Source organism: Peromyscus maniculatus, chromosome 8 (genome assembly GCF_049852395.1).
Source record: "Peromyscus maniculatus bairdii isolate BWxNUB_F1_BW_parent chromosome 8, HU_Pman_BW_mat_3.1, whole genome shotgun sequence".
Lineage (NCBI taxonomy): Eukaryota > Metazoa > Chordata > Mammalia > Rodentia > Cricetidae > Peromyscus > Peromyscus maniculatus.
In genome coordinates this window covers 62,558,122-62,585,595 of record NC_134859.1, presented here as the reverse complement: position 1 = coordinate 62,585,595, position 27,474 = coordinate 62,558,122, and the positions used below count along the sequence as shown (strand labels likewise).

Below are 27,474 nucleotides of genomic sequence, written 5' to 3'. Positions count from 1 at the left end.
AGTGAAGCAGTTCAAGTACAGGTATCTAATCTAATTGTTAAAAGTTATAAAAGAGGATGAGAAAATAGAATGTATCTTGATTTCAAAGTACTTTATATGTATTCCTTTCAACATTCTTGTGAGAAAAGAAACGGAGGCAAGTAGAAGTGTAATGGAGCAGGGTCTTGATACTAGTCAGAGGATTTAGTCATTTCTCAGTGTCAGAACACAGTCTCCCAGTGAGTTCTGGTCTTACCCTTCCTCAGCTCTTCCAGATACACCTCCGCTTCCTTTCCCACCCAACTTTGTGTCATTTTTTGCCCCCATCAAAACCAATTTGTGCAGCCCAAATATTCTTGGAGGTGTGTCCTTCTGCTGGAGCGTGCTTCATTATCATGGGCTACACTCTTAGAGGAAACTGACCCTTTCTTTCTGCTGGGATTTGGTCTGGCCTGGGCTTGCACAAATCTTGTGCATATGTCACAACTGGTGTGAGTTCCTATGTGTGCCTGCCCTGCTGCGTTCAGAAACATTGTTACCATGTCATCAGCCGACTCTGGCTCTTACACACTTTCTGCCCTGACCTCCACAATGATCCTGAGCCTTGGAAGAGGGGGTGTGGTGTATATAATCCCTTAGAGATGAAAATTCTGTCATCTCTTATTCTCTGCATCTTTCCTAGTTTCAGATCTGTTTTAATCATCACCTGCTGCAAACAGAAGCTTCTCTTTTGAGGATTGAGAGATGCCTTAATCCATGGGTATAATGATGGTTTAATATTAAGTCCTTTTTATCAGAATAACAATAGTAAATTCTCTCCTTTAGCCTATGACGTATCTTGCCATAGGTACTTAGCCTCATCATGGTGTCAGGTCCAGATTTCACCTGGTCAGAAAGTAGTTGGTTAGCCCCGTGGTGTCCATGCTGCTGTTGCACCAGGGGGCATGTCTTGCTGGGCCAGTCATTACTGTAGCTGCAGAGTTCACAGCTAGAAATGATGAATGTGCTCTTCCTCTTCCAGGAGAAATGGAACAGAGGTCCTTCTGCATGCTGGGCAAGCATGCTATCACTTAATACACCCCTAGCCCTAGGACTCTGTGTGTGTGTGTGTGTGTGTACACTGTGCTAAATATATTTCCTGTTATAATAAGTATAATGAGATCTGTATGGGAGGTTGAATTGTGTGGATTATAAATTTGAGGCAAGACTGAACAACATATTGAGACTTTGTCCCAAAATAAGAAGCAGGGCTAGAAAAATGGCTCAGTGGATAAAGGTACTTCCACCAAGCCTGGGATCAATGGAAAGACCTGCGTGGGAGAAGGAAAGAATCTACTCATAGAAGTTGTCCTCTGACCTCTGCTTGTATGCTGTGACACCTGTACACACACACACACACACACACACACACACACACACACACACACACACACACACACGATAAATTAAAATGTAATTTCATTTGTATGAGTGTTTTGCCTACATATATGTGTACTGCATGCATTCTTGGTGCCTGAAGAGGCCAGAAGAGGGTGGTAGACCTGTGGAATTGTAGTAAAAGATTGTAAACCACCATGTGGGTACTGGGAACTGAACTCAGGACTTCTGGAAGAGCTGTCAATGCTTTTAACTGCTGAGCCATCTCTCCAGCCCCCGACCCCTAGTCCTTAATTAAAAAATAAAATAAAATAAAATAAAAACAGATATAAAAGAAGATTCTTGGAGACTCCGCAATACTGTTTCTCCTCAAAATGTTCTCACTCCGTCCGTTTACCCTTCCTGTCTGATCTCACTCTCCCTGCAGTGTTTTCTCCTGGCTGTTGTTTCATCAGTCCTTCTTCCGTTGATTTTAGATCTGTAGGAAGTATGAATGTTCCTCAGCATAGAGTCAGATGCTTTTGTCTGGGACTGTAGTTACTTTGTTACTTACATCATGGAGCCTCATTTGGGTTAGCATCTGTCATTTGACATCCGGTAGCATGAAACATTCATGGCTCATGCTACATTTTCCTCCCTCAGCTCAGCCACTTGACTAAGCAGCCTCAGTTTCTTTTATTAGCGAGTGTTATTCAGGAACTCAGATATAGGCATAAGGAGGGTTCGTTGTTGTTTATTGCCATTGAGGGCATTGTTTCCATGCTCCTCTTTGCTAGTAGTTTTTATCATGAATGGTGTTCAGTGTTTTAATTAATTAATTAACTACAACTATTGAGAACAGTTGCTTCTCCTTAATTACCGTAATATGATCAGTTACATTATTTTCAAACATTAAACTAGTATTGCGTTTATGGAATCCCAATTGATCATGAAATACTTCTTTTCTGTAACTGCTGGATTTATTTTAAGGAATTTTGCATTATTCGTATGAAATATAATCTGGTTTTCTATTCTGGGAATGTCCCTGTGTGGTTTTTATCACGAGTAATACTGTCCCTTTTAAGTGACTTGGGATGTGTCCCTTCTGTTTTCTGAAAGAGTTTGTGCAGGCTGTGTTGTGTCCTTCTTACGTGTGCAGGGTTTAGCAGTGAGTCCATCCAGCTCGGGGTTTCCTTTGTGGGAAGGTTTCCTAGGTATAAGTTGTGTGGATATCTGTAGATAAAGGGCAAGAAGTCTGAATATCCCTGGCCAGTAGATGGCTCACTGTAATCAGCTCAGCGTGAGGCATAAATCATTCTTGTTGCCAGAGGGGTGGGTATGCTCCGTGTATGCTCGGGGCTCCGGTGAGGTTTTTAGCCAGCCGGTAGCATCCGTTTGGGCTTTCTGTTTTCTGCTAGCCTACAGACTGAGCAGAGCCTCTTCACCTCATCCACTCCCTGAAAGAAGTTCTACTTTGACAGTCCCCTCCTCCCCCGTTCCCTCAGTTGAATTAACCTCCCCAGGGTCTGCAGCGCCCTCCGTGTGGGTCATCTTACCTAACCGTCTTAACTCCATCTTCATCCCTTTGCAGCTAGCTGCCTGCCATGCGGGTCATTTCCTTTCCCAGAGGCCAAGCCCTTCCCTGTCATCCTCTTTGTGTCTTTGCTTTGTTTGATCCACTGTTTTCTTGCTCTTCCAGAGAGCTTGTCTGCTGACAAGTTCAGGTTCTGTGCTTACCTGCCCCTCCTCAAGGAGGCCATGTCTACACATTAACTCAGCCAGGCCACCCATCTGTGGCCTAACAAAGCCTCATGACAGTGTCTGACGCTTTGTTCTTTCTGTCCTTTCCCTCTCAGGCCCTTCTTGAATGTAAATTTCATGAGGGAGAACTTCGTCTGCCGTTAGCATGTTTAGTTCACCAGCCCCTGCTGTGCCCATAACACTTAACACCTAGCTGTATGCATCAGTGATTTTAAGCAAAGCTACTGATTTTATTTTCATAAACATGAGTATACATTATACCCTAGTGTAGAAGACTACAAACACTTATTGAATACTTAATACACATGCACAAATATGAAATTAATTTTAAGGACTATAGGAAATATTATTCATGTAACCAGTTATCTTTTGCTTTGTAAAGTGGATTCCTTTTGAAATTTTAAATTCTGGGGCTGGAGAGATAGCTTCTGGTTCAGAGCACTTGCTGCTCGACCATGAAGGCCTAGAGTCAACCCTAGCACTCCGAAGTGCTCTCACATGTGCCTGGGACCAGCACCCGAGCTCGGAGACAGGCTGCTGCAGCTTGCTGACCACCAGCTAGCTGGAAAACATGAGCCCCAGGTTCGGAAAGAAACCATACCTCCAAGGACTCGGGCAGAGAGTGATAAAAGGCGAACACCTGACACCCTTCTCTGGCTTTGCATGTCCACTAACACATGCACTTGTACACATATGTGCATATACCACACGCACAGAGAGAGAAAAGTGTGCAAATTTAAATTCTTCACTAAGTCTCTAAGAAGCGTCCCTCTGTGTACAGATGAAGAAACAAGACTTGGAGAGGATGTAGGTCGAGGTCTCATAACTGTTTAATACTGTAGCTTTTACTTAACATACCTTTCCTAATGCTTGCTATTTGTCCAGGCCTCACTGCCTTCCTGTGGGTTGTTTCTTTAAATTTTTATATTTGTTGTAACAAGGAACCGTCGTGACCTGATTTTATAGAGAACTGAAAGACCAGTTACTATGAAAGCGCATTACTTGGCTTCTCTCATTTTTTCACCTTTAAAGTGGAATGCAAGCTTGTGATACATAAAAATGAATGCCATTAAAGTCAAGTCACTTGATAAAGTTAACAGCATTCTGAAATGTCACAGAATTTATTTCCGGTAACTTTTCAGATGCAGAACCATCATTGTACAAAGCACGTCATACAATGTGTAGTTGATAACTTGTTTGTTTTCATTCTGTTGACCGCTTAGCAGACACAGAGAATGTACACTTATCTATTTGTGTTACCTTAGGTCTAACCATGTCTGTGAATGAGGAAAGAATTATTTTATTGCCTTTTAACTATTGATTATTTTTCATATACATTATTCAATTATGTTTAGGGTTTTGGTATTTTTAATTTAATTTTAAATTTTACCAGCCATGTCATTTGTATAGTCTAAAGTTTTTTGCAGAAATATTTTAGTTAGGCTTGATTTTTTATTTGAGACAGGGTCTTGTAGCTACTAGCCTCGAACCCACTATATAGTCAGGTATCTTGAATTTGTGATCCTCCTGCCTGTACTAAGTGCTGAGGTTACAGGTGTGTGCTTCCATGCCTAGCTGATGTAGCACTGGGGTTTGAACTCAGAGCTTCATGCATGCTTGGCAAGCACTCTGCTAATCACCACTAGACATTTTGTTTTCTTTCTGTTTTGAAACAGGGTCTCACTGTGTAGTACTGGCTGGTCTGGAACTCACAGAGATTTGAGCCCAGGTCCTCCGATTTTTTGTTTCTGTGCTGTTCCTCAAAGTGGTTCTGAATGCAAAGACCGCCCAGGGTTGCAGAGATAATGCATGCTGAGGTTTTGTCAGCCCGTCCTGCACATAAGAACATGGTACATGGAACATGCGCATGTGTACATGTGTAAGATCAACAGAAGTAAATAGTAGGTCTGACAGATGGCTTAGCCGTTGAAGGCTAGGATCACAGCCAAAAAGACAACTGTAAATACTGAAAGAGAAAGGGACTACACCAACAACCCTTTTTATATGCTCTGTGTGTGTGTGTGTGTGTGTGTGTGTGTGTGTGTGTGTGTGTGTGTGTGTGTGTGTGTGTTTATGGGGCTTGAGGGATGGCTTAGCAGTTTAGAGTGCGTGCTGCTCTTGCAGAGGACTGAAGTTTCATTTCCCAATCACCCACATTAGGCAGTTCACAACTACCAGTGACACTGACTGCAAGAGAAGCAATGCATCTGGCCTTTACAGGCACCTACATTCAGTACATGCATATGCACACATAAGTAGCATAATTTAAAATAAGTCTCTAAAAAGTTTTCTACATGGTTGCACTGTAGGTAGTTTAATAAGTATCATAGAATTCAAGTTATATAATGGTCAGGTATAACATCAATGAGAGAAATAATACAGAATCCTGGCATTTAAGGATTTGACCTTGGCTTTCTTGAGTATTGAGTGTTACTGAGTATTATATGCTGTGGGGTTGCTGGTAGGGAAGCCTGGCTGGCTGGTTAACAGTCCCACTCACCCATCTGGACAGCAGGTTTACACATCAGCCTTGGTGCTAAGTTCCTACTTGCTCCTGTTGTTATTCACATGTAACTACAAGGAAACAATTTATGTACATGCATACGTAGTCTTTGGTTTTGTGCATGCTTGTGTGAAATGTTACTCCAAGGAGAGAACACCATAGGCAGAGAGAAAATGTTTACAAAGCATTATTTGATAAAAAATGTTTATCATTGCTATGACCACAACCAGCTAGATAAACTTAAAGGGAATCAAAGACTTGGTTTGGCTCCTGAGTTCAGAGTTGTCGGCCCAGGTGACAAGAAGGACAGGATGGTAGTTAAGTAGTTCTCCGACAGCAGTGTTCTGAAGGGAAAACCTGGGAAGCACAGTGAAGAAATCCTAAGGAATCCCTCAGCTCTACCAGGGCTCATTTGCATAGTAGAGAATTTGTTCTGTTGTGTGTCTCTCATTCTATTCATGGGCTATTTCAAGGTTCTCTGTTACAGATTTGTCTCAAATGGTCCAGTTATCTCCAATATTGAAATAAATGGCAAAGCAGAATGACCTGGTTAGCCAAGGATGACCTTGAACTTCTGATCCTCCTGCCTCCATGTCCCCAGAACTAGGATTATAGGTTTGCCCCACAGCTGGATCATAGTTATGAGCTATTACACACAGCTCATTTTTCTTTAATTTGAACTTGCTGGTTCAGTAGTGAAATCTGTTTTTAGTTGGCACACGCCTTTCTTAAACAAAAGACTTCAAATGGAGGAACTATGTCTAATGAGGAATTATAAAATTATGATTATAAAATGTGTGTGTGTGTGCTTCTGTGGAAAACTTATAGGATTGTAAGGATTATTTCAGTGCTAATCTTGATTGATATTTTATTAATGCAAGAAGTGTCTGTTACTCGTTTTATCCATTCATTTATTAAGCATTTAATGAGTATCTCCTGTGTGCCAGGTACTGTTCTAGACTCTGGGGAATCAAAGATGCATCAGACTCAGTCTTTACCCCTGGGAACTCACACTGCTTAGAGAAGTAGTAAACAAATAAGTGTGATATCCTCTGAGATGGTGTATTTTCAAAGCCTTCCCTTTTCTTTCTCTGTAGCATAATATCCGAAGTACACTACATATTATATTCTCGAGTGAACTGATGTGAGGACATACTGTCATAATGTAAAGAAGAATGGTTTTGCCTGTATACACTGGTCCATAAGGGGAAGCTTCATAAGGGCACAGCTTTTGAGTTAGACTGAGATGGAAGTTGTTTATGGGAACAACTACGAGGGTTGGAGGGAAGCTGCATGACTTAGAGCTCTCGCTGCTCTTCCAGAGGCCTGCATTCAGTTCCCAGCTCCAGAGATCCGATGGCCTGCCCGTTGGTGGTCTCCACAGGCACCTGTACACACAAACACACACACGCTTACACATACATTTGTAAGCCTTTAGAATTGTGAAAGGAGACCCTAGACTAGAGAGCAGCTAAGAGACATCAGAGTGCCTGATCTAGAGCAAGCCGCCTACAGGTTACGCCATTTGCAAGCTGCTTTCCCTTAGGTTATTTTCTTTAACCTTATGGTATGAAAAGTCCATGAGATGGGCTCAGATAGCCACACGCTTGAACCTTGACCATAATGTAGGTTGAGCTGAAGAAAAAAAATGTATTTCTGGTTAGCTCTTACTCCATATATAAGAGGATTCAAAACCAATTACAAAGTGCTATTTTATAGAATGTTGTGATTCATCTGGTTTTCAAAGTTCCGGTCCTATTCATTTTTTTAATTGATTGTTCATTTGTTTGTTTGTTGGAGACAAGGTCTCTTGTATGCCAACTTGACCTTTCTCTTTCTGTAGCTGAGGATAACCTTCAGCTTGTGATCCTCCTGTCTTTACTTTCTAAGTGTTGGAGTTATGGGCATGTGCCACTGCACCTAGTTTATACACCCTACCAACTGAGCTACATTCCCAGTCCTCCAGTCCTTTTTAAACATTCATATAACAGAAAATAAATGGAAACTCCGAAGCATTTCATCTCTGTTATAGTTAAAAGGGTTTCTCTGTGGCGCTTTGGTGCCTGTCCTGGATCTCACTCTGTAGCCCAGGCTGGCCTCACAGAGATCCACCTGGCTCTGCCTCCCAAGTGCTGGGATTAAAGGCGTTTGCAACCGCCGCCTGGCTTAAATTCTTTATATACTAAAATGTTTGATCGAAATACTCTGAAGTATGCCAGGCATGGTGGTGCAGGCCTGTAATCTCAGCACTCAGGAGGCAGGGGCAGATGGATCTCTTGAGTTTGAGGAGGGCCTGGGTTTTGTAGTGAGTTCCAAGACACTATCTTTGATACTTTTAAAAATTTTTAATTGTAGAACTTATGCAAGGTATTTATGGCATTCTTATGGAACTCATCTTTATTGAACTTTATATCACTGATAAATTGAAACCAGAGTAATTCTTTTGGAAGAAAGTGGCTGGGGAAATGCAAATATTTATTTCTGTGCTACTCCATGCTTTGTAGCTGCCAGATAAATGCCAAATTCTGGAAATCTGTTTCTGATGTTAAGCTTGGTAAAGGCCCATCACTAAGTCCCGAGCTTATCTCAGCCTGGACTGGCTGTTTCTTACTTGGTGTGAGCTGTTGGGGGCATGGTTGTTCTTCATTCACATTCTTGGATTCTCAAGTTTCAGGAGCTGAGATTTGGTTTAGTTGTGTTTGTTTGTTTATTTGTTTTCAAACAGAACAAAACTAAAAAGGAAGGAACTTTGAGGTTTGAACGCTACTACTTAGAGGCACCAGAACTGTGTTTGTTACCTTGTCTCAACAAGCTGGTTGTAATTCTTACCTTTTGAATGGATAGTAGTGACAACTTTGAGTTATGTAGATCGAAGAACTTTCACTTCTTGATACTGTCGTTAAAACTAGCCAGACTTTAATAATAAGGAATGTCACCAAAAAAACCAGAAGGTTTAAATTAAGTTAAACAAAATGTAAATTATTTCACGTGTGGCTGAATTAATTTTTCAGGATTTTCTCAAGATGCACTTTTAAAAAATCTTAATTATTTTATGTACAGAAAAGGCTGTAAAGTTTATAAACATAGAAAAAGTAAGAAATGTTTTTAAGTATATGTTTAATAATTCCAAACTGTGAATTTTCTTTCCTTTTTTCAGTTCTGACCGTCTGATAGAAGAAACAATAAGGTAGGAATAGTTTTTGTTTTACTTCGTTGCTGTTTGTTGCACAGATCAATGAACAGATCAAGTCAACCCATTCACAAAAGGGAAGGTCAGCCATGCTCCTCAAGAGATGAGAATTTCACTAGATGGTAATGCACTTACTTCTACTGTGGCCTCCCTTTATAAGGGACATTTAATCTTCCTAGTAACCGGCTCATGAGATAGACATTGATCAGCAGATACTGTCTCCAAAATGAAAAGAAATTAAGGACTTTGCTGTGGTCACATGACTAATAAGTACTCAACTCCCCAAATTGGAATTTCTTGTAACTCTAGAGCTGCAGTATCTTTACTGAACCACTGTTCTGAGACAGTGAGAGGGTACATCCTTCCTACTGAACCACTGCCCTGAGACAGTGAGAGGGTACATCCTTCCTACTGAACCACTGCCCTGAGACAGTGAGAGGGTACATCCTTCCTACTGAACCACTGCCCTGAGACAGTGAGAGGGTACATCCTTCCTACTGAACCACTGCCCTGAGACAGTGAGAGGTACATCCTTCCTACTGAACCACTGCCCTGAGACAGTGAGAGGGTACAGCATTCCTACTGAACCACTGCCCTGAGACAATGAGAGGGTACAGCATTCCTACTGAACCACTGCCCTGAGACAGTGAGAGGGTACATCCTTCCTACTGAACCACTGCCCTGAGACAGTGAGAGGGTACATCCTTCCTACTGAAACCACTGCCCTGAGACAGTGAGAGGGTACATCATTCCTACTGAACCACTGCTCTGAGACAGTGAGATGCTCAAAGGATACAGGTGTCTGCCACCAAGTCTGATGACTGGACCCTTGGGACCTCCTTGGTGGAAGAAGAGAGCCAACTCCTGACAATCATCCTCTGACCTTGACATGCACATGTGACACACACAGAAACATGCACATGCACGCATGCATGCATGCAGACACACATATACACACAAGGTAAATTAATTTTTTTAGATAGGTAACTATGCTTTTAGTTCATAATACTGGTAAGAAATCTGAAGTTCCAGTAAATATATAAATGATTTATCATTTTTAAAGCATTATATATTATATGAAGCTTATGTTTTATCTCTAAGTATTTGACTTGAAATAATAGCCTACATTTCACTCAGCTCAACTCCAGATGATGAGATAAGATGGGAAAGTATGTCTAGATAGACTTTATGTGGTACTGGAAATCATGCATATTCAACAAGGTAATAACTTAATGTAATATCTACTCTCCAAGGAATACAAAGTGCTTTGTGGAAATTATTTTTTAATGTCTATCCACTTGTGAGTCAGAGTGCACATGAGATAATGGTAGTCCCCCTTTAAGAAACAGAGGCCTCTGTGTTTCGGATGGTCCTCACGACTCAGATGGGCCTGTGTTTGAATTGGTCCTTTCTGTAAGACCGTAGTGCTGCTTTAAAGTCGGAGTGCTTGGTTCCCGGCCCTGTTGTCCTGTCAGGCGGAATTTGGTCAGGGTCCATCTCTTTGCTGCTTCCCTTTCTTCCCGATATTTTCAAAGGATCGATCCTCCGAGCCAAATGACACATGCCTGTATCCCAGCATTCAGGAAGCTGAGGCCTCAGCTCCCAGCTGATGGCCTGGATTCGAGGAGCTTCGTGACATTGTCTGGCCTTCATCACTGCCTCTCTAGGGAACTGGCCATTTACAAGGCCAGCAGTGGAGAGTTCGTGTGCTGTAGAGACAGCTTGCTCAGAGCCTTCCTTGGCCAGAGCCCCACAGCTGGCTTTCTGGGCCTTCCTGGCCGCACTGCAAAGGACTGTCCACTCTTCTGCCTCCTTTTACGTATCGCCTGTTTGCCTGTCAGTAGCTCTCACTTCCTTTCCTAGCTTCAGTGACCATCTCCTGACGGCTACTCCATGGTTTTTCCAAAGAGCCTGGGCCACTCTGAGCTCATCCTATGCCGTTCCGATTCTGTTCTGTGAGGTCACTGGCTTTGTGGGGTGTTTCTCTTATTTTTTCTGTTGCTTTTCCCCCACTATTCTAAAATGCTTCAGTAAATACCCTTTTAGGTATCCCCTTACACGTTCTTTGTCGTCTCCATCATAAAATTAAAGTGTTGATTAATTTCTCATCCCTCTAGCACCCCCTCATTAGAACACCTGGTAGTTGGTTCTGTGAGTCTTTGCCCATGGAGACCAGCAGCTTACCAGCAATGGTGGCCCCATGGGTTGTCCCCTTCGGGGCTGAGCACCTCACTAGTAGCCCCTAAGTCTCTCTGCAAGTACAGACGCCAAGGGGAATTGAGTCCAGTACTGTAACCTCAGGGCACACGGTTCGCAGGTTCCTACGTCGGGTTCCCTGTGTTTCTTCGGGTCTCTCGCTCGGGAAGGTACATGAGTCCCTCTAGCCGGCTGTCTTCCTGACACAAGGGAGTGGGGCTTGAGACGGTCCTTCCCCAGCGTGAGTACTTTTGTTCTGCTGTCACTCCGTGGAGGAAAATGGGTCAAAGGTAAACCAGGACAGTGTCTCTAGCTACCATTTCCCCCAATTTCTATGACTCTTTTAAAATACATTTTAGAGTGTCTTCCATTCTTTGGCTATTCAAATATGTACAGTGATTCTTGATCATACCTATCCAAAACCTCCCCCTTTCAACTTTCTTAATGTTCACATCTAAAGCACCCCCTCCCCCATGTGTCACATGTCACAGTGGATACTGACCCTGCCCTCTGGGAGTCTAATATCTGGGGCAGGAAGACTTGAAAACACATGGTCATAGAAGTGATAGCAAAAGGTATACTATCTCAGATTCTCCACAGGATGTCAGAGTGGTCACGTGAAGAGGCTACATTCTGTGAAAAATGGACGTTTTCCCTTACATTTAGTGAAACCCCAAATCTGCCTACTGCCTGCCTAGCCTCTTGAAACCTCGTTTGTCTCTGTGGAGCGCTGGTGGAATGTGGAGACGTACCTGGGCTGTTTTCATGGCTGTGATTCTTAGCAGCTTTTCCTGATGAAGAGTGTTTTTGTAGTTGATCCTTTTCAAGCCATTAGAAGCACTTTGTAAGGGTGAGTTGTGTCTTAGTGTCTCATTTCATTAGTTACTTGAAGAAAACGCGAGGTGACTCATAACAAAGACCGCATTGGGTAACAGTGGTAACGTTAAGTCCAAAAAAGACAACGGGAAGGTAGCTGGGTGGTCTGCACCCATTTCCTGCCTGGTCATTCCAGGATTGGTTGCTCACTGTACTTTTAGAGATGTGATGAATTGAGCAAGGTGACTCTCCAGTGCCAACTCAGTTGTCTCTTCTCCCCTCTCTTGAAGCATTGCTATGGCAACAAAAGAAAACATGACTTCCCAGAGAGGAATGCTCAAGTCAATTCACAGCAAAATGAACACTTTGGCCAGTATCCTTTCTGAAATCTGTTGGTGGGGTGAGGTTTTTTTCTTGCTTGCTTTCTTCTGTTTTATGGGGTGGGGTGCAGGTCACCAGCACTGTCAGTAGCTATAAGACCCCTAAGCAATTAAATCCTGTGAGGATTTCCTACTGTGTGTGTGGTAAACTTAGGTTTAGCACCGTTTCTAGGGGACAGCACTCCAGAGATTTAATACTAAAGACTTAGATTTGTAAAATTTGTCACAAATTTTCCTTGCCCTTAAAAGTTCTGGATCCAAGTTAGTACTCCCTGCCTGTGTTATTCTTAACCTCCCCAACACTGTGTTTCTAACTGCCACTTGGGAGTCAGTCACAGGTACCTGGAAGGGAGGGGACACTGCGGTGCACATAACTGCTGGCAGAACATGGCGACCGCACATGCCCAAGTGCAGAGTACAGCCTCTGCTTGTTGGTTTTTACATTTTTACCTTCCCAACTCATCTGGTCCACAGTAATTTGAGGGTACTTTTATCCTGATAATCTATCCCCCGACCCCTTCAAAAAAGAATATACCTTGTGTTGCTTGACGTTTTCTAATCCTTTGTTAGTTTTCTTAGTCTAGTATAAAAACTACAATGCCAAGTCATTCATAGTTCATATAGTGCTATACAATTTATATAGTACTATTCATATCTCATTTTGTCATTTTCATAAAATGGAAAAAACAGGAAATTATTTACTTTGCAGATAAAGAACTAGGCTTAGAAAAGTGGCCTGGCCTAGATCCACTATATATATATATATATATATATATATATATATATATATATATATATGATTTGTATTTTAAATTCCCATGATTTTTCTTTCTTTGTGTGTGCATATGCATGCATCCATTGCATGTTTCTGCGGCACACATGTGGCATCTGAGGACCTCAGATGCCTGTCCTCATCTTCCACCTAGTTTCAGTCAGGGTTTCTTGTATGAAGCTATATGCCTCAGGCTAGCTGGCCCTTAAGCTTCTAGGGATTCTCCTGTCTCTACCTCCCCATCTCTCCACAGGAGCACCAGAATTACAGATGCTTGCACTATGCATTGACATTTTATGTAAGTCCTGGGGATTCAAACTCAGTTCCTCAAGCTTGTACAGCAAGCATGTCTGTCCACTGAGGCCTCTCCCCGGCCCCCAGTGCACTTTTCATGCATTTCCATGAAATCAAATCATTACCATACTTCCTCCTCCCCCAGGTGATGTCGCTCTGTCCCCAGTGTGAGTTTGCATCTCCAGAACTCATATAAAAGGTCAATGCATGTCATTTCTGGGGTGATGCAACACACTCATTTACTCACCCCATATATGGGGACCACTATAGACCAGAGTACAGATACCACCAAAGTCCAGCTTGGTGAACCAATGAGTTGTATTGTTGCTACTTACAGGAATATGGATGCAGGGTTACTACTGGAGCAGAAGTGACTCATAGACAGCTGTATTTCCAAGGCCCACCCCAGCATGGGTGACAGCTCACAAAAGCTGGAAGCCTGGAGCACACGGCACAAGCTGCAGGCAGCTCAACAGGTTAGAGAGTGTCCTTTCCAGGTGACTTTGGCCTAAACCTATTGTAGGTAGCTGATCTGGTTTTAAGAGTCTTCTTTGTATGTTAGCTCTGCTTTCTCTCCCAGGGAGGGGCCTAGTGAATCGGTCAGTTTCAGGGACTTCCTGAAGCTATTATTGAGTTGTTTACCTCCTGGCTTAAGGATCTTCCATGGAAGCTTTCAGTCTCTCTGGATGGAATGTTTCAGTCTCACAGAAAACTGTTCAACAACACAGAGCCTAGTAAGATCTCCTAGACTCAGGTACTCAGGTGATGCTCCTGCCTCAGCCCAGAAGAAGCTGGCATACTATATTTATTATAAACTATAAGCTTAGTCACTAACAAGAGCAGAACCAACTTAATGAATGTAAAGGTATTTGTATTTTGTGTAACCACTGAAAATAAAATAGAAACTAGGTGTGGTAGCACAATTGTTTTTTAATTCCAGTATTTGGGAGAAAGAGGCAGGCAGATCTCTGAGTTCAAGGCCAGCCTGGTCTACAAAGCAAGTTCCAGGCCAGCCAGGGCTACACAGTGAGACCCTCTCTCAAAAAATAAAATAAAAAGTTAAAGTGGCAGCTGAATAGTTGGGTTATTTTACATACTGCTTGAAACCGAGTTGTCCATTCCAATCTGTTAGCACTGTGTTTTGTACCTTCTCTCTGAATGTATGTGTCCTCCAAGTCCTACTAAAGGAGCAGTATCCAAGCCCGGCATATTCCCTACCACAGATAAAACACTCATCATTCCAAAAGAGTGTGTGCTCAGGGCCTCGGAAGATGGCGAAGTGGTAAAAAGCAAAACAGAAAGACAAAACCTGAGGACCTGGGTTTGACAGCATCAGCGTAACCATCAGCAGGAGGCTGTCATTTCCCGGCGTCTCCGCCCTTCCCCGTCACAGATCTCCTTTCTTCTCCGTTAGTCTGCCTCTCCCCTTATGATGACAGATGGTTACAACACAGCTCGAGGGCCATAGGGAAAGAACAAACTTTGTAACAGCTGTCACCAAATCCCCTAGCCTATCCCACTGCCCATTCCTAGCAAAGCCACTGGCCGAGGGGAGGACTCTTTTACCACCCGAGTACAGATGCTCCTGCCTGCAGAGACTAAGTTCAGCCTTACCCTAACTGCATTATTAGAAACAAGAGAGGAGATGGGCGGTGGCGCACACCTTTTATTCCAGCACTTGGGAGGCAGAGGCAGGTGAATCTCTTGAGTTCGAGGACAGCCTGGGCTACAAGTGGAGCTCCAGGACAGCCAGTACTGTTGCACAAAGAAACCCTGTCTCGAAAAACTGAAATTAAAAAGAGAAAGAAAGAAAGAAAGAAGGAAGGAAGGAAGGAAGGAAGGAAGGAAGGAAGGAAGGAAGGAAGGAAGGAAGGAAGGAGAGAGAGAGAAAGAAAAAACGAGAGGAATAGTTCCCAGAGATTAAACTAAAAACTGGATCCACTACAGTCAAGGTTTTCTGATACTACAATTTGATGCTGTTTTATTTTTTTAATCTCTGTGTGTGTGTGCTCACACAGAGGCCAAAGGAAGGTTTAACTGGAGATACAGGTGGCTCTAAACTGCCTGTTGTGGAAACAGAACTTGAGTCTTCTGGCCAAGCAGCAAGCACTCTTAACCTCTGACTATCTCTCCAGCCCCTGATAATTCCTTTATCCCTGCATTGAACACGAAAAAGTGAAGGATTTTTCTCTGTGAAAAGGTTTTACTTTGTAAAAGATTTTGTCACTTTGATATGCGTGTCTTGTTCCTGATTTTTAAACTTGTTTCTCTATCAGTTATCACTTTGTTTCCCATTCAGAAATGTACTAATGCCGGGAGTATACTCTAGACATTGAAGACATTTTAGAGTCATGATCATACAAGATGTAGGTTCTGTACATACACAAGTAAACGTGTCCCTGTAATAGTCATGGGGGAAATACACTGACATTTCTCAAGAAGAGGATGGTCATTGCTCTTTCTGAACTTGGTGTAATGTCTCTGCCAACAAAGAGGGTGTGTCGCCAGAAAAATGGAGCAGTGCAGCTGCTTTGGTCTACACGTGCAGGGAGTATGATAATGACTTGAAGTACTAACTAAAATATGGTTGGGGTGGTTATCAAAGCCCGATATTGAAAATTTCCTAATTTCTTTCTCTCTCTCTTTTTAAAAAATGTTCCCCAAATAGAGCAGCTAGAGCATTTAGCCCATTTTCCTATTACAGAGTGCTGCAAAGTAAACCTAAAATTTTGAATAATTCACTAGTGCCCAAATGCCTGAGTCCAAGAAGGAGTCCTTCCTGGGGCAGAAAGGGTTGGGTTTTCTTCGGAACCCCTGTCTCTGAGGGGAGGGCACAGGACAGAAAGGGACCTGCAGAGGCGGCCCAGAAGCCCTGGCAGACTCTGCACTGTCCTGTTTCTCCACTGGTTCTCTTCTGCCCGTTCGTGTTGCTGGTGCGCCCTGCAGCCTGGGTGGACTGAGTTCCCCAGTTTGGGAATGCGGGTTGCTCTTCTCTTTCCCATGCTTTCTCGACATCTGTTGTTTGGGATCATTTACTGCTTGGGATTCCTGTGACTTTTCATTAAAGAGACTTCTCAAGTATGACCTTAACCACATTTCTCAAAGACCGTTTTCCTGCCGTGAACAGCCTGATACAAAGGATCAACCTTAGGAAACGACGCGACTCGCTCATCCTTGGGGGGGTCATCGGCGTCTGTACCATTCTGTTGCTGCTGTACGCATTCCACTGAAAGGACGGCCCCAGGACTCTGCCCACTGCCTTCATGCCGTGCCCTGGAGTGGGGAAACGAGGAAGGGAAAGACTGTCCTGGCCACAAGCCTGCCAGGGATGAATTCTAATGCCACCCATGACTCGGACCTGGTCAGACTGAGCTGAAGCCACAGTTTTTCTGTGCTAGCTTTTCTAATACACATTACTCTGTTTTTAATTTTAAAAACAACAACAACAACAAAAGGTTTTCAGTTGCTTGTGTCTCCGTAGGAGGTAAGCAAGCAGAAGCCAAGAACTGGGCTTCAGTCACTGGTGGAGCCTGATGACCAGTGGGCCTTATAGCTGGACTCCTCACAGCACCAGGCTCTCCACATCCAAAGAAGGCTTTGCTTTCAGCCACGAGATTGGATGTGAATAAAAATAATTCTTGTCCTTTTATTTAACACTTGTGATGAGAAATCAGCGGTCCTTGGCTGATACTCTGTGATCTAGATTCTACTCTGTGTCCCTAACTCTTGGCAGTCAAGAAAAAGTCCATTTTGCACCAGTCTGTAAGATGCCGATAGTCCAGCTTCATCATGCTTGAGGTTGTCTGAAATGGAGAGCGCTGTAGAAAGGGCGTGTCTTTTCTGTTTCACTGTGAGCACTGGGGCAGCTATACGACCGACCGGGAATACATCAAGAGTGCAGACCTTGCACCGGAAGAGCTGGTCATTGTTTATTATTACTTCCCCTGGATTAATATTTGCTTCTACACGATAAAATTGCATTTCCACTCTGACAGACAAGCAGCCAGTGTCTGTCACTGCCCCTAGTGGTCCCTCATCATGTGAAGATTAGTACTAGGAACTGAGGGGGGAACTGTGGCTCTCAGTGAAGTCTGCTCATGAGCCACATGTGAGAAAACATTGAGGGGTGGCTCTCCATGTCATCCCATGGGACAGTGCCCTGCAGCCTGGATCACAGGAACTCTGCCCTGGGAGGATCTGTCTCTTCATTCCTCATCTGTTAGGATCCTCTGCACCCCAGGCCACAGTCTCGTTGCTGAAGGTGCCTGTGACTCCTGTCTGCACCTGTTTATTGCTATGGACAGTGACAGAGTTGTAAAGGCTTTTTGAAGTTAGCCATTTCTCAGCATCTGAAATCGATAACTTGTCTTACTGAACTAGCAGATATTTTATAGACCTCTGGCATCTGCTCACTGAGAGAGAAGGCTGCTAGTCCCACTGGAATAGCCTCTGGCACCCCAGGCAATGAGAGGATGTTAGGGTGTAGCCCTTCACCACCTCATGGTGTGGGCATGGTGCCACAGGATGGACTTGATGTACTTAGTGCTGCTCATGGGTAGATTGACATCCGGTCTGGGACTGAGAGGAGAGGTTTGTCATTGTAGTGTTGAAGTGTTAGTACATTCTGGGTATGAAAGGCATTTGATATATTTTTCTTAATTATGGGGTTTATTTTTCTAAGTATGGGTTAATCAGCTTGTTGACTGGGTATGCCCTTAAAAGGAAATTAAATTTCCCACTGTGGACCTTAAAGAATCAGGGAAATTTGTTTGTTAAATTCTCCTTGGGAGAACAGAACTTCTCTTCCCTGACACTTTATTATCTTTGATTTTTTTCAAAGGGCCTTGATTGGTGGTTGTGCCTCAGCTAGACTTTATGGGAGTTTGGTATATAGTGGGCGTATATAAAACCTGAAGTATCCTAAATAAAGGTATTTATTTAAATATACTGCCAGTCTTCTACTGGTTTGATTACTTGGTTCATCCACTAAACCTGATGAGGGAGAGGAAGCCAGGGCAGGGCCTGGGGCTGGGAGGCCACAGCACACCACGCAGCTGGTGCCGGGTGGGCCGCTCCGGGAGGCTGTGCTCAGATGAGCGAATAGAATTATGTTGCCTGTTTTCCTTTTGAGTAAACCAGTTCTTCCAAGGATGCCGAGAACGCTCGCTGTAGAGGCTGGGGTCTGACTGACTCCCAGTGCGGTGCTCGAGAGGGAAGGGTCTCCTTCCTTCCGGTTCTGCCCTTTACAGGACCCTGTGGTAGCCATAGGAACTTCAGTTTTATGACCCGTAACTTTTCAGCTTGTCTTCGTTTCTCCCCTTTGGGCTTACATACCCAGTTTTCAGGCTAAGGAGCTGGCAGTTAAGAAGTTCTGGTCAGAGCCTGAGGTCAGAGGCCTTTTTGACTTGTGATCCCAGTGAAATGCTGCTTCTTAGGAAAGATTTGTTCCCGTAGCCATCATTTTTACAGAATACCTTTTTAAAAAAAGTTTTAGTAACCATTCAAAACTTCCCACTTCACTAAAAGATAGAAAAAATGGAAACAAACAGGAGAAAATTCCAAGTGTGTGTTTGTCTCGAGAGTGACTCCTGCCTCAGCCTCCTGAGAACCTTGGACTGCTACCTGGTGCAGACCGCCCACCATGCCGGGGCCCAACAGTAAGTTCCTACAGTTTTGTCTGGCTGTGTACCGGTGACTTAGAAAAGACGTTCACTGAGTTGTTCCCGAGATCCACAACTGCGGCAGATTGCCTGCCCTGGCTGTCCCCGGACTTCAGTGATGCTGAGGGATTCTCTGCCACTGCATCAGTCACCTTGGATTTTTCCCTTCTCCTTTATACCAAATTTCCTTTTATTGAGAATGTCTTTTCCCTTTCTTCTGGTACTCAGATCAAATGTGGGAATCTTGGGAGTTAAGAATGGAGACAGGGAGGGAAAGAACTCCCTTGAGGATACCAGGTACCTAGAACCCGATACTTACCTGAGCACCTCCCGGTTGGTGTGGATCTGTGGGTGGAAGTGTGCTCTCTGGTCCCGTGATGCCGTGGCCTGGGGCCATCAAGTTGAGCGACCTTGGTCTCCCTCCCCCACCCCCCATTACTACCCTGTCTCGCCGCTGATGACCGGAACCTAAGGAAGTGGCTTTTAAGAATGGGCCTGACCTTTCTGACTTCATCATCTATCATTAACTAGACAAGATTTTTGGAAAGTCACTGAGTTTTCAAACTTGTAATAGTAAGTTGTTGGGGTAAATGCTGTGCCCGGTCACTTGTAAATGTGACAGAGTAGTCAAACCTGCTCAAGTGATTGAGTGTGCTCCGTTCTTCACATTAGGTCTCCGAAAAGATGGGGAATTTCCCGAACTCGACTTGTTCATTCCTGTGTGTGCCCCCACACCCCTCTCGGGGAGTCAGGAACAAGAAGCAGGGTCTAAGCATGGTGTCTGGGTGAGAAGCTGGGGAGGCTGAGCCATGTCTTAAAGGATCTTTCTTTTTTTTTCTTTTTTTTTGGCATCTGATCTAAAATTGTAGTACCAAAATATTTGTATCACACCCTAGTAGCTCTTAGAGATGGGAGCAGAATCAGTTCTGATCACACTTTATTCTGATGGAAGACGATTTCCTCATGAAAAATGCCATACTGATTTTTTTAATCTGTTCTTTTCCAAATGCACTTTCTAATTTTTTGCTTTTAAAATTGCTTCTTGGAACCAATATTATTGTATTTGTACTTAATTTTTGTTCTCATCTAAATGTGCATTTTCTGACTGTATAGAAGAAACTTTGTTATATAATTTAATAAATTAAATATCTAAATAGTCAGACCTGTGGTTGTCTGTACTGGCGAGATAACCTTGAGCCCCTCTGGGATTGTGACATCACTGCTGTGTAGGACTTCTCGAGATGCCCCAAGCTTTGAATGAACAGTTGGGTGGTGTTTGAGCTCAAAGATGAAAGAAGGGCTGGAGAGATGGCTCAGTGGTCAAGAGCACTGGCTGCTCTTCCAGAGGACCTAAGTTCGATTCCTAGCATATATGTGGGAATTGAACATACATGACATACATGAATGGACATACATGAAGGTAGCTTTACCTACACACCGTTTTTTTAATGAAGGAGAATATCTTTATCGTAACATGTCAGGGGTTGTGACAAAAGTCTAAAGATGTTTATTTTAGTCAGAAACATAAGCCCTCACCTCCTTAAATGACTGTTTGAACTTGATTCTCCAGAAAACGGAAATAGCTCATTTCCCAGTCTTGAACCAAATGTTCTTAGTCATGTTTTCTGTCTCTTTGTAAGATAACACTGTCAGGGCTGCCTACAGCTCAACACTAGAGTACTCACTGAGCATGCAGGAGGCCCTGGCTCTGAGTCCCAGGACCACAGAAATCAACTAACTACAGTATAAGGTGTGCAGTCCATGGAGGTAAAGTTTGGCCTTGTAAAGTGTACTGCTGGGGTTTTAGTGTGCCAGTTCTCCAACTGCAAGGCTGGCCAGAGCCTTGCCTCACTGCAGAGAGAAGCCCCGCCCTCCACAGCAGCCCACGCTCCACAGTCCTTTGTATCCGACCACAGTGTTCTCCTTTCTCAGCACTGCGGCCATTCCCTCCTGACCAGCATGGCTTCTGAGGTGCCACCCGCCTCTTCCTTGGGGACCTAACCTTACAACCACTGTGTGCTGCCATGTGTGTGCACACTGCCATGTAGACACAGATAATGACCAGCGCTTTCGTGCGGGTAGCCTTTCCATCCCATAGATAGGAAGCACAACTGGGTGTTGCCCAGTCCCTGAGTGAGTGGTAAAAGGATTCGAGTCTTGGGGGCTTGTTTTTCCCGGCGCTGGGGGTGGAACCCAGGGTTTTGTGCATGCTAGGCGAGTTTTCGACCACCCAGCTATGCCCCCGGCTCTTGAGGAATTTGGTGTCAAATTCCAAAGAGATCGTTTAACTCTAGCTGCCTGATTAAGAAATAAGGGAAATTAAAAATCACTGATTTTGCTTAAAAGTAATCATTCAGAGTTTCATAGCCTTAATGATTTCAAAGGCATGCCACTACCCAAGTGCTATTGAGAGGGTCCCATCTGTAAGTTACGTTTCTTACGGGTGCTGGTGCGCTGCAGTGAAGTCAAAGGAAATGCTTAGGCCACTGACAGAGTGCAGCTTCTCTCCGCCCTCCCGCACCCTCACTCGTAGCCCTGGCCAGCACCAAGGCCATCCAAGAGAGAAGGCAGAGGTACCCTGCTGAAGGGGAGTCCTCTGAAGGAGGCTGTTGCTGCTTGCTCAACTCTTTCCTCACAAAAGGTCCTGAGCTTGGCCCAGGGCACCCTAGTCTCATAGCCAGAGATGACTGGACGCTCACTGAAGATGTTTGCCATCAGGACATTTTCCTTAGCGTGAAAGCTGGGAGAAAAGCAAGTGTCCTGAGGACAGATGGTGTGACTGAGCTGCGACCAACAGGATTCTTCGCCTTGGCTACAGTTCCTGGCTCAGCAGAGTTGCTCAGTGTGCAACTCTCTGTTCTAGGCTAACTCTCAGAAGACACTAGAATCTAAAAAGACCAGGTGATGTAGTTTGAACTTCCTGCTTAGAAGAATTCCCACGATGGCTGGGAGACTTTCTTCCCTCCCGCATGGTCCTTTGATAACCGTCACCCCGACATTCTGTGGTTTTCCATTTGCCTGCTTCAGAGATGTGGCTTCTAGCAAATGAGCACTTACCTCAACCCATTTACTCTGTACATTTTCACACACCCAACCTTTTGCAGAAATTTCTTCTCTCTTGAGCACACCAATATGGTTGGTACCTGATTTTAACCCAGTGCCAATAGGTTAAGGTTTAAACAGTTGTCTCCTAAAAATGAGAGATCTCAACGTGAAGATAGCATTCTATATTTTTTCACCCTAGATTAAATAAGTCTACCATCCTCTCCATTTCCCTCTCCCCCTCATGGTTGGAGCTGGTTCTCACTGCCCGACTGGCACCTGCTGTGGGCATGCCCTGCCTCTGTCTGTCCTCTTTGGCCCCCTGCACGTAGCAGCCTGTCTTAGCTTTCTGAACAACGAATGACCTGTCAAGGCTATTGAGGAGCATCCCTAGCCCCCCAGTGTCTAGCACAGTGTGTAAAGGAATGATAAAATTCCTTCCCTGGACAAGACAACAATGTCTACCCCTCCCTCCTGTGATCTCAACAACAGACTGAGGAACGCTTCCTCCAAAGTTCTGCGTGTCTGTCCTGTTCGCTCTCCTCTCCCAAGCCATGGGTCCCGGGCTGTGGCCTGCTGGATGCCGCTCTTAGGTCCTGCTCCCTGCTTCTGTGCCTGTTGGCATCTCATGCTTCCGCTCAACATGTCTCGTTCTGTTTGTACTCTGTTTGCCCTGTCACTGTTTGCTCCCTTCTGCCGCCGCCGCTGCCACAGCCCGGGAGGGATGGGGTCCCCTCCCTCCCGCCCAGCTGTGCTGCTACTCTGTCTCCCTGTTTTCTCTACAGCACCTTCTCTGCACTCCAGTGCATGAGGCGCCTCCGCTTGCCCCTGGACTGACAATGCCCAGCAGTGAGCTGGCCCGATAAGAACAGCATCCCGCGCCACAACCTCCGCCACCTTGGCCAGGAAACGTCTTTCATTCTTAGGGTCTCTCACGTGCTGCTTTATACTGGAAACTCGTATTTTAGGATTTTAAGTTGGTCAGCTGACACCGTTTCCTTTGAAAACTTTGTGTTTGTCTCTTGGAGTGCAGGAGTGTGGCTACAGTGTGCTTGGCTTGTTTTTTAATTACGTGTTCCGTGTGTCTTGCTAACAGCTCGGCTGTGTTCTCTAGCCGCTTGGGTTCAGATTTTATCATGACAGAGAAAGTTCTTTATGCTGTTCTACCTAATTATGGGGGAAAAAAAGCTAAGAAATTTGGTATGGTTTAAGACCTAAAAAAAAACAAAACAAAAAACAAAAAAAAAGCCTTGTAATTCCAGATTAAACTGCTCTGGAAAACACCACATACATGGTCTGCCATGGTGAGGAGGTGACCAGGTGATTAGTTGCCATCTTGACTAAGGTTAAAAAGAGAGTCATCTTTAGTAAGGGTGACGGGTCCACCAGGAGACATCAGGTCTTCGAATTATTTTGGATTAAATAGATTTCTATGTGATAATTCCTGTCCTGTCCTAAAAACAAGGTTTGTAAACGATAGGATTTAAAAGAATGCTGCTTTCCTGAGATACTAAAGCTGCAACTCTGCGTTCATGTACAGGGATGACTCTTGCTGGCAGCCAGATTGTGTAACCTAAGAATAAGCCCATTGATATTGAAACTAAATTGTTTGCAACGTTAAAACTTGGTTTTGCCTTATATATCTTAGGACCACAGCTAAATGCCAGAGACTGAGATATTCCTATTTGATGATACCTAGTCTCTCTCCTTATCTAAGGTCTATTCGGGCTAACAGAGACCAATTTAAGAATATATGCCTAATCTTGCTTTTACTAACATTAGTAAGCTGTAACTAACTGGGAAAATTGTATGTTCAGATTTACCTTATATATGCTCTCAAAGTTAAGCACAAACTACATTTGTCTAATTTAGATATACCTAAAAGATTTTATTCCCCTGATCCTCAAATACCTTTAGAGATCTGAGAATATGGCATTTAATATGATAGAGAGACATGCCAGCTCCTGGCAGAATCCTGTATCTCCTCCAAGAAGATGTATGGCCACGGAAGAGCCTTCACCTGGAGGCTTGCTTTGGATGTGGCAACGCTAGCCACTGAGCAAAAAACTACCTTTCACCCCAGCCGCTACCTAGATCCTGCCAGGACTAGAAAAAAGGACATTGGAGAATTGATTGTCCCATGCTGCGAAGTCAAGGTGGGTCAGTCTCCCCAAATACCTACTCCAAAAAAAATCTGTCAGATCTTCTGGGCTTAGCAGCTGAACTGGGACTTATGGCCCCTACCCGCCAACAGCCATGTAGAGACTTGAGAGTGCCTAGGTAGCTGGAAAGCTGCCTCACTCCTCATTTACTTGTCCTTCTCAGATCTGATGGTGTTTGGTGACCAAGGTATTAATAGATTTGCCAGTTTTACAGCTTCCCCCCTCCCCCCGCCCCTCCAACCCCAAGGCTACAAGCACCTTGGTAGCTCATTATTAAGTTTCCTGTTAAAAGTACAGACAGATGTGCCTCATTCACAGACTTCAGGGTACAGGATAAACTGGTTTCTGATGTAATTTCAGAGGTTCAAAATTTTAGCATTGATAAATGCTGTTCTGATAAACTGATAGAGTACTGACTACAAAGTATTTTCAGGAGTCCTTAAGTTTCTAGCCCTTTGCGATGACACCAAGATATAAATCTGTTGCAGTTGTTTTAGACACCTGCAGGTTCCTGCACAGGTCCACCCCTCCTGCCAGACTCATGCCAAGGCCAACCCACAAGGGGTCCTCCAGATATGCCAGCCCCTGTACCAGCTCCAAGGACACTAACCAGATGAGTACCGGCAGGAACCTAACTTCACCCACATGTCCACTTATAAAAACTCTGTTATCTCCTAACTTACTGACACTTTTACAGGATGGAAAGAAGCATTTCCCATCTCCAGAAAAACAGCAGATGTGACGGCTCCTGTACCCCTGGAATACATCATCCCTCGATTTGGTGTGCCATCCCTCCAAGCTCCTGGGACTTCACTGCTGGTACCACCACTCCAGACTCAAGAGCATATCAACTCTTTCATCTGGCTCATTCACCCTTGCCTCTTCTGTACAACCAGGGCACATCTCCATTTCATTCTCTCTGACAGTTATCACTCTTCCCATGGCTAGCCCAGCTCATGGGGCCAATGATAACAATCTGTTTTTTCTCCTAGCAACCTGCCTTCTCAGCTCCCTCAAGGAACAGATGCCTGAGTTCTCCAGGATGACAGCTAACTGAATGCTTCTTCACTCACACCTCCCTCTGTGCATGGCCCTGACTCCCAACTTCCCTCTTCCCACCTCAAGAACTCAGCTCCCCATTCCCACTCACGTGCTACCGATTCTAACTCCTCGCCTTTTAATAATAAACAAAAGGGGGAATATTAGCATTTAGATGTTACCTGGCCAGTAGGCAGGCAGTACCTTGGCCTACTCAAGGTCCTGACAACGTCCTCCTCCGTAGCCCCATTTGCATAGCCCGTTTGTACGTGTTCGAAGCCTGCTTTAAGAGGTGGGCTCTGCCCACCTTTCTGTCTCTTCTTTTCTCTTCCCACGAGGCTGCTCCTACACCTCCTCTCTTCCCCCTTTCCGTCTCTTCTCTTCCTCTCTCGTTCCTCCTCTCTCCTCAGCCTTTATCTCCAGAGGTGCACCCTGCATCCCTTCCCTTCCCTTAATAAAATCCTCTATGGGAGTGCTGTCTGCAAGCTGTGCGTGACTTTCTGCCTGGCCCTTTGGCTCCCAGCCGCCGGCCAAGGCCACTGCCCACCGTTTTTAACTACAACAGTGCAAATGTATGCCTGAGTATTTAAGAAATGCTAAGCTGTTCTTCAGCTTGTGCCATGCCACACGGGGAGCCCCAGTTCACCCCCATCCTCACCAGTGTTTAGTCCAATCTCAAGTTTAAGACCTGATGCGTGACGACAGCCCAATGAGCCTTTGTTTGAATTTCTCTGTTTGCTGTGGATGTTGGTTTTTTTTTTTATGAGTTTGCTTATCACCTACATATCTTTTTTTTTTTTTGATAAAAATAACTATTCAAGTACATTATATCCGTCTGGCCTTGAACTCACAGAGACCAGCCTGCCTCTTCCTCCTGAGTGCTGGGATTAAAGGTGTGCACCACCACCACAGCCTGCTTGACTGTTCAAATATTTTACTCGTTTTCACAGATTGTTTTATATGTAGACTATTGAGAAAGATATTCAAGAAAACTGTTTACAAAGTGGCCTGGGGGAAAGAATGACAGGCTGGAAGTCCCAGACAGACAAGAAGGATTTGATTCTATACACAACACAGATAGTATTTTTTAATAATCTAAATTAGATACATTTTAACTTTAATTTTTTTAAAAATTTTGTATGTAGAGTATCTTGCCTATATGTATGTCTGTGCACCGTGTTTGTGCAGTGCCTGAAAATGCAAGAAGAGGACATCATATCCCTGGAGCTGGCGTTACAGAGGGCTGTGGGCAACTGTCTGGGTGCTGGGAACCAGATTCTGGTCCAGTGCAAAAGTAGTAAGTTCTCTTAACCACTGAGCTCTCTGTCTCTCTGTTTGTCTGTCTGTCTGTCTCTCTCTCTCTCTCTCTCTCTCTGTCCCTCCCTCCCTCCCTCCCTCTCTCCCTCCCTCCCTCTTCCCCCCAGCCTCCTAAATTACATTCTTATAAAAAGAAATAGGCTGCTTTGAAAACATCAGTATTGAAGGCGTGTCTCTTAATGGATGTATAGAGGTTGCCTGCTTAGCCAGGAGCGCTTCAGAAACTCCTCGCTGGTAGGAAATTGGAGCGATGAGCCATTAATGGAACCGTGAGCATCTTGCATCCGATTGTTTTCAATCATTTATGGTGCTGCCCAGTTGGCAGATGTCTGGGCTAGGATTCCTCTAAGCAGGACCTAGTATTTGTACTGAAGGAATGATGTTCCTGTGATGTCCTCACCTGTCCCTGCTGAAGATGACCTCCGAACTCTCAGAGACCCAGTTTGCTTCAACTTAAAAAAAAATCATAATGAAATAAAACATGTTGGATTGTTGCCCCTCTTCTTCCTGCCTGGGGTGTGATACGGGTTTACAGAGGTGACAGATCTGGGAAGGTGTGGGAGACCTTGACTAGGCAAGGACCTCATCCAAGAAAGCAAAGGAGAATTCACAGGGACTCTTTTCTGGCCCTGCTCTTTGATCCAATCCATTAATTAACTAGTTCATAAAATTTTCACATAAATTAAAATTCATCTCCTAGACTGAGTCCTTTTTATTTTCCTTGAGACAGGCCCTCATGGAGCCCAAAAGCTCCCTGTAATCTGTTGAAAATGGCAAGCTCTTATGGACCAAATTACATTTTTCCAACAAAAAATAGTGTTTATTCATGGCAGAATACATGGACTGAGTAGAAAAGGGGGGAAAAAAGATGTATTTCCCAATATTTTTAAATTTTATTTTGTTGTATGGGTGGATTGCCTGAAAGTATGTCTGTACATCATAGCACCCAAAGAAGACAGAAGAGGGGTGCTGGATCCCCGGGAACTAGGGTTACAGATGCATGGGAGC

At 44.2% G+C, this 27,474-nt stretch overlaps 1 protein-coding gene across 4 annotated transcripts in view; it reads left to right on the top strand.

Annotated features, from left to right (window-relative positions):
• Window positions 1–18,194, top strand: part of Gosr1 (golgi SNAP receptor complex member 1) — a 34,985-nt gene extending 16,791 nt beyond the window's left edge. For 3 of the 4 annotated variants that reach the window (XM_006977422.4, XM_015996209.3, XM_076542919.1), the window contains exons 7-9: window positions 8,757–8,786; window positions 12,092–12,174; window positions 16,353–18,194. In XM_006977422.4, coding sequence (XP_006977484.1) covers window positions 8,757–8,786; window positions 12,092–12,174; window positions 16,353–16,477 — 238 coding nt within the window. In that variant the 3' untranslated portion in view covers window positions 16,478–18,194. Of the gene's footprint in view, window positions 1–8,756; window positions 8,787–12,091; window positions 12,202–13,584; window positions 13,745–16,352 lie in introns of those variants that run through there. The other variant, XM_042282422.2, reaches the window with a different exon arrangement.
• The last annotated feature ends 9,280 nt before the right edge of the window (window positions 18,195–27,474 follow it).